Raw genomic sequence first — 13,530 nt, 5'->3', positions numbered from 1 at the left:
AATAGACCACCATCTGTTCTGTAAGCCTCCTTTAATCTTGTCCAGAGTCTCACACATAATTCTGTCCATAAACAAATTGAACAAGATTGGAGACAACACACACCCTTGATGGACACCTGTGGTTACTTCAAACTTTTGATGAGATTTCCCCTATTTTGTACAACACAACCTGTACCATGGTGCAGGTCAACAATCATCTAACCACTTCATCTTCTATACCAGAATATATGAGAATAATGTTAGTGAGAGTGTGTCTTGGTACAGAGTCAAATGCTTTTGGGAGGTCAACAATACAAATATGTAAGTTGGATCTGTGCTCTACAGCCTTCTCATGACTTGTCTCAGTACCCAAATCTGATCAATTGTTACCTTTTGAAGTCGAAAACCGCATTGCTCTTCTAAAAGCGAAGGTTCTATCACTGGTGTTAGCCGACCTAACAAAACATTGGCAAAGACTTTTCCAGGAATACTGAGTAATGATATCCCACAATAGTTATCACATACCAGACGGTCATTCTTTTTACACACACACACACACACACACACACACACACACACACACACACACACACACACACACACACACACACACACACACACACACACACACACACACACACACACACTTGTAGTTTGAAGACTAGTAAACAGCTTTAGTAACACACAATGTGTCACACTGTAGGAGCAAGCGATGGTACACGAGAATCTGACTCTTTCCAAAATCATTCAATACAACACAGACTTCAAGGATGTACCAGAAAGTGTTATGTTTGCATCACAGCTCTGTACTGGTGTTCGTAACCATCAGTGTATTCTCAAACCAGAGAAGCCAACTTGCCCTACTCCAACAGACACACCATCACCTGCTGCTGCAACCACAAAAGCATCAAGTGCTGAGACAAACAAAGCAGTAACAGACAAATCAACAACTCAGGCTATTACAACTGCAGCCACAACAACAGTCACTGTGACCGAGTCGCCATGCTGTTCTGAGAGAGACACCTGCAATTCGAAGAGTGCAAATCTCAGTCAATTGGTTGATGTATTGAGAAGAAATCAGACAACACTGAAGGCTGATGTTAGCCAATTAGACATGGATCTCCATGATGAAAAAGTAATAAATGTTAAATGTTAAGTAACTGTGTGTCTATTAGATGGTTATCTTTGTGTCATATGTTTGTTCGTCCATTTGCCTGTTTGTCTGTCTGTCTGTCTGTCTGTCTGTATGTATGTATGTATGTATGTATGTATGTTTGTTTGTTTGTCTGTCTGTCTGTTTGTTTGATACACATGTTTATAGGTGCATGTCAGCTGAATTCCATTTTATCTAATTTCAGATGTTACGTCAAGCTAATGTTACTCAACTCAGTCAACTACAACATCAGTGTACTCTAACTGAGAAAGACCGAGACTATCTCTCAACACTAACAACCAAACAAGCTACAAACATTACTACTTTATCACAACAAGTCTCATTTCTGGAACAAAATGTCACTTTACTCACTGCATCTGTTACTGCATCAGACGAGACTTTGAGGCAAACACGAGCAGCAGCAGAGCAGCAAGTAGGTCGAGACAAATACCCAGTGATTCTACATAACAGTGAGTTTGTTTAGGCTAATGTTTGTAAGTCTAACGTCACTTTACTTTTAAATGAAAAGATGACACTCGTTGGTCAAGTGAATGATCTGGAACAATCGGTAAGCAAGGGATTTGTGATATTACAACACACAAGTACATGCATGTATGCTCACATAATGCGTTCACACACACACACACACACACACACACACACACACACACACACACACACACACACACACACACACACACACACACACACACACGATCGTCTGATGTTCAATTTCACATGAAGGTCGACTCTCTCAACCAAACTGTCACAAACCTCACCAGTGAAATAAAAAGTTGTACAGACCAACTCACACAACCCACAGCTCCCATTGCTCCAACTTCACATGCTTCAACAACTCAACCTCCCACCACACATGCACGAGTCACAACATCACCATCTTCAGCAATACCAACAACAACAGATGTTGGAACCACACCACCTGGCACGCCGTGTCCCACTCCAGATCCTGCACCACTTAATCAACTAAAGGAAAACAACACACGATTACAGCAACAGTTGTCGCTTGAGGCAGGCGTGGTGTCTGGCTTGAAACAGCAACTTTTACTGGAGCAAACCAAATTGCTTGGCATCGTCACCAAAGTCAACAAACTTCAAACAAATGTGACTTTTCTTAATCGACGAATACAACGATGTGAAGTATCAAGAAACCAAGCTTTACAAGATCTAACAATCTGCTCGTGTGCAAACACGGCAACCAGTGTGCCCTCGACCGAACACAATCAACAAGTTATTATATCCACCATGCAACGAACGATCGACCGACTGACAGCAGAAAAGAGTGAACTAAACTCCAACTATCAACTCATGCTGACAGAGAATCAGAAGGCAAAGCAAAACATCAGCAAACTGAATGAACAAATCACAACATTAATATCGGGTCAAAAGCTACAGTTGGAATCTCGACCTACAGACGACGGCCAGTCATCGTACGATTGGTCGGACCTTCTGGAATCGACTCCAGGAAAGATTGTTGTTGCTGTCGGTGGTGCATTCTTTTTGCTCTTTCTCGTTTTCTTCACTGTGAGCATCTGCTTTTGTGTAAAGAAGCGTAGTGGCAGCAAGTCGGCGAGGAAGTACGACGTGCAGATGGCAAACATGGCATTTGATTACAGAAATAAGGGATATATGCCAGACAGCGATTATCCTCTCGATTAATTAATTAAGTGAGAAAGTTTGCTTTCTCTATTGTCTGCACAAGAGACGTGCTTGTGTGGTGCTATTGTATTGATATGCTGGATATCTACGTAGCTTGCCTCTTCATTCTATTTTTACTAGCAACTTTCAGTTTGTATTGGTCTAGATGACTGTCTGTTTCATATAACTGATTTAATTAATTGATGACAATAAATACTCAAAGTGTATTGAACGTCTCCAATCTACAATATCTGTTACTATACCTGTAAATACATCGCACAATATTTGATTAATTAATCGTCTGCTTTGAAGATTATTGCACGTGATGATTAATTAATCACGTGAGTAAATAGATGCGCATGCGTAGAATGTAGAAACGTCCCAGGGACTGTTCCCTTCGTGTAGACTCAGTCATTGTCAGTCGGTGTGTATGCAGTGAGTACAGCACTATAGAAAAGGTTGGCTGTGATGTCGTCACTGTTGCGTAAATGATGTGCTTCGTTTGGCGCCAATATTTGACGCGCACGCGCGTAGCCATCAGTTCCTCTTGTTTCGTTTGTGAATTATTTGTGTGGTGGAGTGTTATTGTTTGTTTGTTGTGTAGAAATGGAAAAAGAATTGTGTGAAGCGGTGAGGAGGGGTGACATCCATTCGGTAACGCGTCTTTTGGATACCAAAGTTGATATCAATAAACGTTATGGTGTGTTTGGGGTATGTGTTGTGAGTTATAATGTGTGTATTGGATGTTGAAATGAACTGCACGTCGTTTGATCTCAAAATAGAAAACTCTTCTGATACAAGCGTGTGAGAATAATCAGAAGGAGATTGTTGAGTTTCTACTCACTAAATCAGCAGATGTTAATGGGACTGACAGCAGTGTGAGTTGATTGAGTGTGTGAAAGTGTGATGTGTTGTTGATAAGATGATAGATATCAACTAGATGTACCAATCTAATCCAACAATCAACGTTTTGGTTTCTTGCTCGTCAAGAGGCAGCAGTGTTGACTTGTCAGCCATTGCATGCAGAGATGAATAATCTTGTTGGTTTTTATTTCATTCAACTTGACCGTCGTCACTATCACCTAACCCTCGTTTCAATCTAAACATGATTTCATGTCCCACTGTTCTCTACTAACTATGAACATGTTTTAGTGTGAAAGCCAAACTCTCAAGTGTGATGCAGATGTTTAACAAAGTAGTTTTATTTAACGGGTCATTGATATTAATTTATTAAATTTGTGATGGATGATGATTTGGGGTTATTGCTTATGATCTTGTGCGTGTTACTGTGTTGTCTTGTATAGAGAGATGACGTTAGATGGTCTGTAGAGAGGAAGGTGGGGATTAGTAATTTGATGTGGGAATGAATGGTTGGCTTGATATACATACATGTGCAGACGGCACTTTTTATTTTTATCAAGTTTGTGGCTTAAGAGAGACGATTATCTTGTGTCAATGATTTAAGTGTTTTGGTAAGACAAGGTTTTGTGTCAGTGTGGAGAGGATAAGCGGAGATCAAGTTGTGACATGAGGAAATAGGATTTTTATATTTTAGTTGAAATGTTAGACGTTGTACTTGTACGACTGCTTTCTAATTGATGTTGAGCAGTGAGCTTTGACAAATGTTGTGACAAATTTGCAAGGAATGACGTTTGACATACACAAATTTAAAATTGCAGACGAGCAAGGAAGGTGGAGATAGGCAACATGTCTAAATAGGTTTGCAGTAATTAATTGTTTTGGTTGGTGAGTTTTGGTTTAGCATGGAGGGGATGGTGGAATAATGATTATAATAATACATTCTTGTGTGTGTAGGGTGGGTGGACACCTTTGATAACAGCAGCAATCAAGGGGTGGTACGACATCATTGATATTTTATTGAAGACCAAAGATATTAATGTGATGAAGAGAGATGATCATGTGAGTTTGAGTATTGAGAGGTTGAGTTGATATTGTGGTGTCTGTTGTGCATGTATTAAACATATTTGTGAGTGTAATGCATTGATTTTGCTATTGTTTGTGTTTGTGTGTTGATCATTCTATTGAATGTCTCATTGTGTGTGTTGAATGGAATGTCTGTTGCTTTAATATATTTTAACATAAACACTCTCTCACTATCTTATCAGTTTCTTGTTTACTCAGTTGGGAATGACAGCCATCCATTGGGCTGCACAGAATAATCACGTGACCATTGTAGAGAGACTTGTGTCTTGTTCTGTTCCTGTTGATATCAATGATAATTTTGGTTTTACACCACTGTGGTGGGCTACCTGTTATGGTCATGTGTGTTGTGTTGACGTTCTCCTAAAACTTGGAGCGAGTCCCCAACATGAGTGGTGATGCATTTAAAATCCTTCAGTCAATAATATTACTAACGTGATGTCATTGTGGGATAGTAAGGATGGAGTATCACCACTGAAGGCTGCCAAGCTATGTGGTCACAGTTATGTGGTTGAGATGATGGAAGAAGCCATAAGATGTAAGTGAAAGAAACAATTAATTTGTGTTTTTGTTTTTTCTTCTTTTGATTTAATGTGATGATTTTGGTGTGAGGTTAGATTGATATTGTTGAATGATTTGCTTGTTATCTTGTCTGTGGAGCTATTGTAGTGATGTGCTGCTTTTGATCTTCTCACTTCTTTTCCTCTCAACATTTGGGTTGAGGTGATGTGTCTGCTTGTTTTATTGTGTTTTGTGTGTGTGTGTGTGTGTGTGTGTGTGTGTGTGTGTGTGTGTGTGTGTGTGTGTGTCTGTCCATTTGTCAATAGAATCAGTTAATGAGTTAATAATATTTTACTGTTGTCTTCTTCTCTACATATCTGGGTGATAATAGTTTGTGTGAGTTTTTATCTTCTTGAACTTTGTATCTCTGTTTCTGCATTGAATTGACTTTCTTCTTTGTACAGTGAGATCTCATGTCTATGTGGAGAGAGACGTGTCTATCATGAGACATCAATACGAACAGACGGTAATGTGACTTTTTCATCTCTAGTTGTCTGTTTGCCAAGTTGTGTTTGTGTTGCATAGATTGCTGAACTGCAGAGTGAAGTGGAGAAGATGAAAGAAGAATTAAGACAATCATCCCTGGTCCACGAGATTGAAGTGACGACTTTGAGAAACGAAATCCAACAGAAAGAGAAGGAAATACGACGTCTCAGAATGTCAGCAGCTGATAGAGTAGGACAAGCACACACATTGTTCACATGTACAGTAGCATGACTTTTGACTTTCATTCTTTTTTCTGATTGAGTTGGTTGTATTTGTGTTTAAATAATACAATAATGTATCTTTATTTGTTTGTTTGTATTGTGTTAATACATTCAATTTACATACAATAGATAAACACAATACTCACACGTGAGGTCACATAACAATTTGGTTTTGGCTTTTATTACTGATTTAGATGGAATGGATGATTGTGTACATAACAACGTTTTCTTCTCTTGCAGGTTGGTGAACGTCAAGGGGCTCCTGAGGCTTGGTTGTTGATGCAGCCACCAGGTGTAAAGTGTGTGTGTGTGTGTGTGTGTGTGTGTGTGTGTGTGTGTGTGTGTGTGTGTGTGTGTGTGTGTGTGTGTGTGTGTGTGTGTGTGTTTCTTACAAGCTAGGTTCTATTCCCAGTAGCAGCACTATATGAGGATTAGGTGCAAAAGTAGACTTGATGAATAAGCAGTTACCGACAATCTGACATCAGTGTTATGAGAATGTGATGGGAGGACATGTGGTACTATAGAATATGACATACAGTATATATGCTCTCTGATGGTACTGGAAATGGCAAATTCTCTGTCTATCAATTAGCCCATTTCCTATAGTCTGTTTTGGTCAAGGGACCATCTTATCACAGTATCCATAACATCTGTATGCAGATTGGCCTTGAAAAGCAATTTCTTTGTTTCCAATATTTTTGGTCAGTTTACTGTGTCCATGCTGGTTGCTTGGCATGTTGTATGGTTTACGCTGTCAACATTCACTGAATCATTTTTACATAAACTCATCTCATGTAAATCAATTATGTCTCTGTGACTTTGTTTATTAATTTTACTTCATTTCTCATTTTTCTTCATATCTTTATGTCTTTTATTACTAAGTCTGTGATGGTGTGTGTTTTACAGACACACATGTGTCATATTGTAAAAATGCATATTCTATGGTGTCAATGAGTCTTTGTGAGCTTACAATACAGTCCCACAGTTTTCGATAGTCTAGTGAACCAATATTGTCTAATACAATACTCATTTGATTCAGGAGACGTCATACGTGCTGTTGTTGCTCTGGCTGGTGATCAGTGGAGTGACGTTGGATTTGAGTTGGGATACAGAACGTCTGAACTCCCCACAGTGACATTGTCAGCTTCTTTACCTTCGAGCAAACTAAATGCGATACTGAGGAGAAAGGCTGATGCTGTCGGTACCAGCAATGTTGTTGGTATCATCTTGTCTGCTTGCCGGCGTATTCCCTTGCCAATTTGTGCTGCTACAATAAGAGATGAGGTGGTTAGACATCAAGAGAGACTGAAAACACAGAACGGTGGACAATAGAATAATTTGACTTTGTCACTTTGTTGTCTGCATGGCTGATCATATGGTTTAGTGTTGATCAAGTGATGTGTTACCTTTTGGTAGGAGGCACATCTTTTCTGTTTGTAATGCTACATGCTTTATTGCTGCTTTCATATGTTAATGGGATTATTGCAATACAATAGATTATGTTAATACAATAGATTTCATTCAGAACAATTTTTATGATCACTGCTACACACACACACACACACACACACACACACACACACACACATGAACGCACGCACGCTCGTGCAAACACACACACACACACACACACACACCACACACACACACGCACCACACACACACACACACACACACACACACACACACACACACACACACACACGCACCACACACACACGCACCACACACACACACACACACACACACACACACACACACACACACACACACACACACACACACACCAAGCATCATTGACAGATCAGTCTACAATGCATCGTTTACTCTCCTTATTACCATCAATATTCAACACCCAGGTTTCTATCACCATCCATTTCCTCTACATTAATCTCTATGTCTCCATTCATTCCTCTCCCAGCTGTCTCACTTGCTCGTCTGTCACTTCAAATGGAATAGGAATGACGTGCTCATGCAAAACAGTTAACAAACAACAACAAATAATGTAAACAACATAATGTAAACAACAACTAATTTAAACAACAAATAATGTAAACAACAACCAATAATTTAAGCAACAAGAAATAATGTAAACAACACCAAATAATGTAAACAACAAATAATGTAAACAACAACAAATAATGTAAACAACAACAAATAATGTAAACAACAACAACAAATAATGTAAACAACAACAAATAATGTAAACAACAACAAATAATGTAAACAACAACAACAAATAATGTAAACAACAACAAATAATGTAAACAACAACAAATAATGTAAACAACAACAAATAATGTAAATAACAACAAATAATGTAAACAACAACATAGTGATGTAAACAACAACAAATAATGTAAACAACAACATAGTGATGTAAACAACAACTAATAATGTAAACAACAACTAATAATGTAAACAACAACTAATAATGTAAACAACAACATAGTGATGTAAACAACAACAAATAATGTAAACATCACTCAACACACTAACATGTCAATACCTGTTGTTCTTCTCTTATAGTTGTAGTCTCCTTGTCTGTAACACATGACATATCGATTAAACACGATTGTGGTGGACAACGCGTACCTTCTAATGGTTTCACCTCTCTCCTTTCACATTGGCTTCATCAAAAGGTCTGAGGTAGTCTGTCTTGTCAGCCGTCATAACACACAAGTTGATGTTGGTACCAGAACCCTATTGATATTAACCAAGGATAACGTGGGTAATGTCATTATGTACAGACCTGCTAACCTAGCAGTGTCAAAATGCGTGCGTTTGCAGGAAAAAATGCGGGAATTTAAATTTTTGGGGACACGCCTGCAATAGCATTAATATATAAAAAAATTATATCGTAATAAGTGTTAATATATAAATAATATCTAATCATCAAAATTTAAGTATTTGCATTCCTGGTTGGAATAGAAGCCATTAATTAATTTAATTATAGTGCAAAAAATATTTAACCGATTGATCAATGTGCCTAATTAGCAACACACAACATCAACACTAATTACTAAACATAATAGTTAATTAATTAAACACAGAACTTGTACTGTACGTGCTCATGCACATTCTCGTGGCTAGTTGCGATGTTCTGGATTCTATTTTCTTGTGGCCTTCTTGGATCCCTTTCCAGCAATACATATGGTAATCAGGTAACCAGCCCCTCCCCCTTTTCCACTTCTGACCGACTCCTCTTTCTATGTCAGTATTTTGACCAAGTATGTTAATGAAAGAGCCGGATGAAGAGAGGGGCTGGCACACAGAAATTGATATTGGGATATTAAGTATGTACGTACACATGCATGTACTAAAACTGTAGAGTACAGTTACACAAAACAGGCACGCCCATCATTTTGGTCACACCCACCAATGGTCAGAATGCGGGAGATTTGATGCCAAATGCGGGTAGGCGGGAGAAGGGTCCCAAATGCGGGAGAGTTGGCAGCTCTGTATGTGGAGGTAGAGAATGTTTGTGTTCTGACCAAATCATTGAAAACTTCGGCAGCTATTGCTTTGCGTACACCAATAACTTGGCATCCTCCTCCTATAATAGACAGTAGACAAACAGACAGACAGATGGACACAGAGATAGACAGACAAACAGACAGACAAACACAGACAGACAGACAGACAGACAGACATAGAGATAGACAGACAAACATACAGACAGATGGACAGACAGATGGACAGACAAACATATGGACTGACAGACAAATGGACAGACGAACAGACAGACAGACAAACAGACAGACATACAGATGGACAAACAGACAAATGGAAAGACAAACAGACAGACAGACAAATTAAACGGACAGACAGATGGACAGACAAACAAATAGACAGACATACAGACAACCAGCTGATTACCTCCATGTCAGGATGGTAATGTGCCTCAAACCCAGTCATCGCAGCAAGTGAACCCGATCCCATCGTCACATACTGCAACGTGTCTGTACTGCCATGAGGTCCAGATGAGGTCCATGCAGTGTGCTCATGCAAGCAGTGCCTTTTTCAGTATCAAGGATACGCGTCAGTGCTGCTCTTGTGTTGGGTGGCGTTGATAGCACACGACATGCCATACCAACACGAGCCTTAATTCACAAACACACAAATGTGTGTGTGTGTGTGTGTGTGTGTGTGTGTGTGTGTGTGTGTGTGTGTGTGTGTGTGTGTGTGTGTGTGGTGTGTTGATATTAATAGATAAGTGTTGTGTGTGCCGGGAAGAAAGTCTACCATTTACACATTCATGTTAATTAATATTTAACTGAGCAAACAGGTCGTACAAATCATTTCCTATTCGATCTGTTTTTCCTATCAATCGTGTTGTCTTGCAGTTGTCTAACATTCTGCAGTCTGATCCTCTACGTTTACTACCAGATGATTTTGAGAAACAATCTGCCGACTCGTCTCTCTCCAAATTGGATGAAGTTATAGACAAGTTTCTCAATGTTGTAGAGAAATGTGTCAGTCGGTTTGAAAAATCGATTGCTCTAACCATCTCACAACTGACAGGGTTAGTTTAGTTGATATCAATTGCGTTGTTTTTCGCGCGGAAGTACGCATGACGCGGTGGAAAGGAGTCTGGCTACGCAAGAATATCAATTGCCTAAAATAAATTTTATAATGTTTGTGTTTTGATTGTCGTTTTTATGCGTTTAATAGCGAAAGTGAGAGAGTACCACGTGACAAAAACACACATGCACGTGTAGGCGTGCCGAGCATGCGTCGACAGGAGTCCCCGGGTAAGGTTGTTTTTTCACTTCGCTGTGTATGCGGTGAGTACATCGTCTGTTGTCAAGTTAACGCTTTAGTCGTGTAGCTAGATTGCAATGTGTGAGAAGGTTGTGTGTGATGATGATAATAGAGAAGTGAAACATACTCTAGAGATAACTGGACTGGCGGGCAACTGATGCTCTTTTGTGTAGTGGAGGTTATGTTTGTATCGGCGTTGGTTGGTTTGTTTGTGGATAGATTTGATCAAATTTGACGGAATGATAAGAGAACGTTGAACAATTGTGATGAGTTTTGGGACTTTTATTTAATTAAATAAAGGGTAACTCCCCTACTAGATGCTAGACACCCCCTAGTGTTGTACAGTCAATGTTATCGACCCAAACAAGCACACACGTAAGCGATCAAACAAACTAAACTAAATTACACTAGCAAGTACTACGTCTCACCGTCTCAGAGTTCGTTGCTCCTCATGATCAGCTAGATCCAAGCGAGTAGAGCACAAACGCGTATGTTTTGACTTGTACACACCTACTTCGTGTTACCAAATGCAATATGTTTTGTGCAGTATGAATTATTCAACGTGAACAGTAGAGACTGTAGTAGGCAGGAGCATATAAAGAGAGAAGATGGAGCGTCCGTCTACGCATGGGTTGGGTGATATCGTTGGTAAGAGGCGCAGTTGTTGTTTCCGCTGTGCCATATATGGTAAGAAGTCGAGAGGACGGCGGCTGGAGGAAGCAGCGAGAAAGCTGATCGACGCTCGAACAATGACCTGACAAGAAGAAGAAAGCCGGGTCCCTTCACCAAGGTCACATTATGAAAGGATATGCGGATTTACCACTTTCCTGTCTAGCTGAGTAGTGCTAGCGCGCTGTACTGATGTCAATGTTACTGTCGACGTCTACGTCTCGTTTTGCAAGCGCGTCTTGCAGCGAAAGTGTCAAAGCTGTCGTTCTAGCGCTAACTCAAAGTTACCATATTAGGATAGTGGCTGCGCCTCTTACCATCCCAACGATATCACCCCACCCATGTCTAGATGGACGCTCCGTCTTCTCTCTTTATATGCTCCTGCTGGGGTGGACATGACCGCTGGCTTGGCATCATGCAAGTAACAGCGTGTGTGTGTGTGTGTGTGTGTGTGTGTGTGTGTGTGTGTGTGTGTGTGTGTGTGTGTGTGTGTGTGTCTGTGTGTCTGTGTGTCTGTGTGTCTGTGTGTGTGTCTGTGTGTCTGTGTGTCTGTGTCTGTGTCTGTGTCTGTCTGTGTCTGTGTCTGTGTCTGTCTGTGTCTGTGTCTGTGTCTGTGTGTCTGTGTCTGTGTGTCTGTGTCTGTGTCTGTGTGTCTGTGTCTGTGTGTCTGTGTCTGTGTGTCTGTGTCTGTGTGTCTGTGTCTGTGTGTCTGTGTCTGTGTGTCTGTGTCTGTGTGTCTGTGTCTGTGTGTCTGTGTCTGTGTGTCTGTGTCTGTGTGTGTGTCTGTGTGTGTGTCTGTGTGTGTGTCTGTGTGTGTGTGTCTGTGTGTGTGTCTGTGTGTGTGTCTGTGTGTGTCTGTGTGTGTCTGTGTGTGTCTGTGTGTGTCTGTGTGTGTCTGTGTGTGTCTGTGTGTGTCTGTGTGTGTCTGTGTGTGTCTGTGTGTGCGTCTGTGTGTGCGTCTGTGTGTCTGTCTGTGTCTGTCTGTGTCTGTCTGTGTCTGTCTGTGTCTGTCTGTGTCTGTCTGTGTCTGTCTGTGTCTGTCTGTGTCTGTCTGTGTCTGTCTGTGTCTGTCTGTGTCTGTGTGTGTGTGTGTCTGTGTCTGTGTCTGTGTGTCTGTGTCTGTGTCTGTGTGTCTGTGTGTCTGTGTCTGTGTCTGTGTCTGTGTCTGTGTCTGTGTCTGTGTCTGTGTGTGTCTGTGTGTGTGTGTGTGTGTGTGTGTGTGTGTGTGTGTGTGTGTGTGTGTGTGTGTGTGTGTGTGTGTGTGTGTGTGTGTGTGTGTGTGTGTGTGTGGTATGTGTCTGTGTCTGTGTGTGTGTGTGTGTGTGTGTGTGTGTGTGTGTGTGTGTGTGTGTGTGTGTGTGTTCTTTTTGAGACCTACAATAATAAACATCTAAAATATAAAAATATATATTATAAATTAATATTTAATAGATAATTAATAATATATTGTAGTAATTAATTAATAAAACTATTATCAATATGTATCATCTTAAATTAAACATCCTTTGTCAATAGTGTCTGCACTTGTCGAGGTTTTGGAGTGCCACGTGAACAGCTCAACAAGATCACAGCCTACATCGACGCTTTGAACGTCTACCCTTCATCTGGTGATATTGTCGTAGAGGTGCTGCGCACTCTTCAAGATGGAAAAATGAAATTGCAAGACAACGGCATCATTCCAGTAAACACACTTGTTGTCTGCATGCATACATGATGAGTCCACATTTTGGCATGTTGATGTGTTGTATGTGTCTTGCAGTATAACACGTTTGGATTGGCAAATGACAATCCTGTGGGTCGGCCACAGTCGACGTTGTTGATTGCTGGTGACAGTCGAAGTAACGTACAGCCGGGTCTTATAGCTCTGCACTCACTGTTTGTGCGTGAGCACAATCGGCAATGTGACATCGTCTATAAAGCCAAACATCTTAATATAAGTTTGTAAATGTCAGATCTGTTTGTTAGTTGTTTGTTTGTCTGTTTATTTGTTTGTCTGTTTGTTTGTTTGTCTGTTTATTTGTTTGTTTATCCATTTGTTTGTCTGTTTATTTGTTTGTTTGTCTCTTCTCGCTTTTGGATGCTGTTCCATCAACGCTTCTC

The 13,530-nt window shown here is 40.3% G+C and overlaps 2 protein-coding genes across 2 annotated transcripts in view; both read left to right on the top strand.

Moving 5' to 3' along the window:
- The window catches only part of LOC134190843 (uncharacterized), a 15,791-nt gene extending 12,780 nt beyond the window's left edge, over positions 1-3,011 (top strand). Inside the window, exons 25-28 of the mRNA XM_062659367.1 lie at positions 683-1,114; positions 1,338-1,565; positions 1,617-1,700; positions 1,877-3,011. Coding sequence (XP_062515351.1) covers positions 683-1,114; positions 1,338-1,565; positions 1,617-1,700; positions 1,877-2,809 — 1,677 coding nt within the window. The 3' untranslated portion in view covers positions 2,810-3,011. The remainder of the gene's footprint in view (positions 1-682; positions 1,115-1,337; positions 1,566-1,616; positions 1,701-1,876) is intronic.
- Positions 3,012-3,158: 147 nt separating this feature from the next.
- Positions 3,159-7,510, top strand: LOC134190949 (ankyrin-1-like). The gene is made up of 10 exons (XM_062659502.1): positions 3,159-3,246; positions 3,393-3,499; positions 3,571-3,666; positions 4,604-4,708; positions 4,931-5,124; positions 5,185-5,267; positions 5,695-5,756; positions 5,816-5,965; positions 6,238-6,289; positions 7,037-7,510. The coding sequence occupies exons 2-10, from the start codon at positions 3,395-3,397 to the stop codon at positions 7,327-7,329; spliced, it is 1,140 nt and encodes a 379-aa protein (XP_062515486.1). The 5' UTR covers positions 3,159-3,246; positions 3,393-3,394; the 3' UTR covers positions 7,330-7,510.
- The last annotated feature ends 6,020 nt before the right edge of the window (positions 7,511-13,530 follow it).

This window comes from Corticium candelabrum, chromosome 15 (genome assembly GCF_963422355.1).
Source record: "Corticium candelabrum chromosome 15, ooCorCand1.1, whole genome shotgun sequence".
NCBI lineage: Eukaryota > Metazoa > Porifera > Homoscleromorpha > Homosclerophorida > Plakinidae > Corticium > Corticium candelabrum.
This window is presented reverse-complemented; position numbering and strand designations above follow the sequence as displayed.

What these genes read in the sequence shown, in the direction of transcription:
- LOC134190949 (XM_062659502.1), top strand. Translation starts at nt 3,395, where the DNA reads ATGGAAAAAGAATTGTGTGAAGCGGTGAGGAGGGGTGACATCCATTCG. An exon ending in TTAATGGGACTGACAGCAGT is followed by an intron (nt 3,667 to 4,603) that starts GTGAGTTGATTG and finishes TTGTGTGTGTAG; the next exon opens with GGTGGGTGGACACCTTTGAT. An exon ending in GATGGAAGAAGCCATAAGAT is followed by an intron (nt 5,268 to 5,694) that starts GTAAGTGAAAGA and finishes TTCTTTGTACAG; the next exon opens with TGAGATCTCATGTCTATGTG.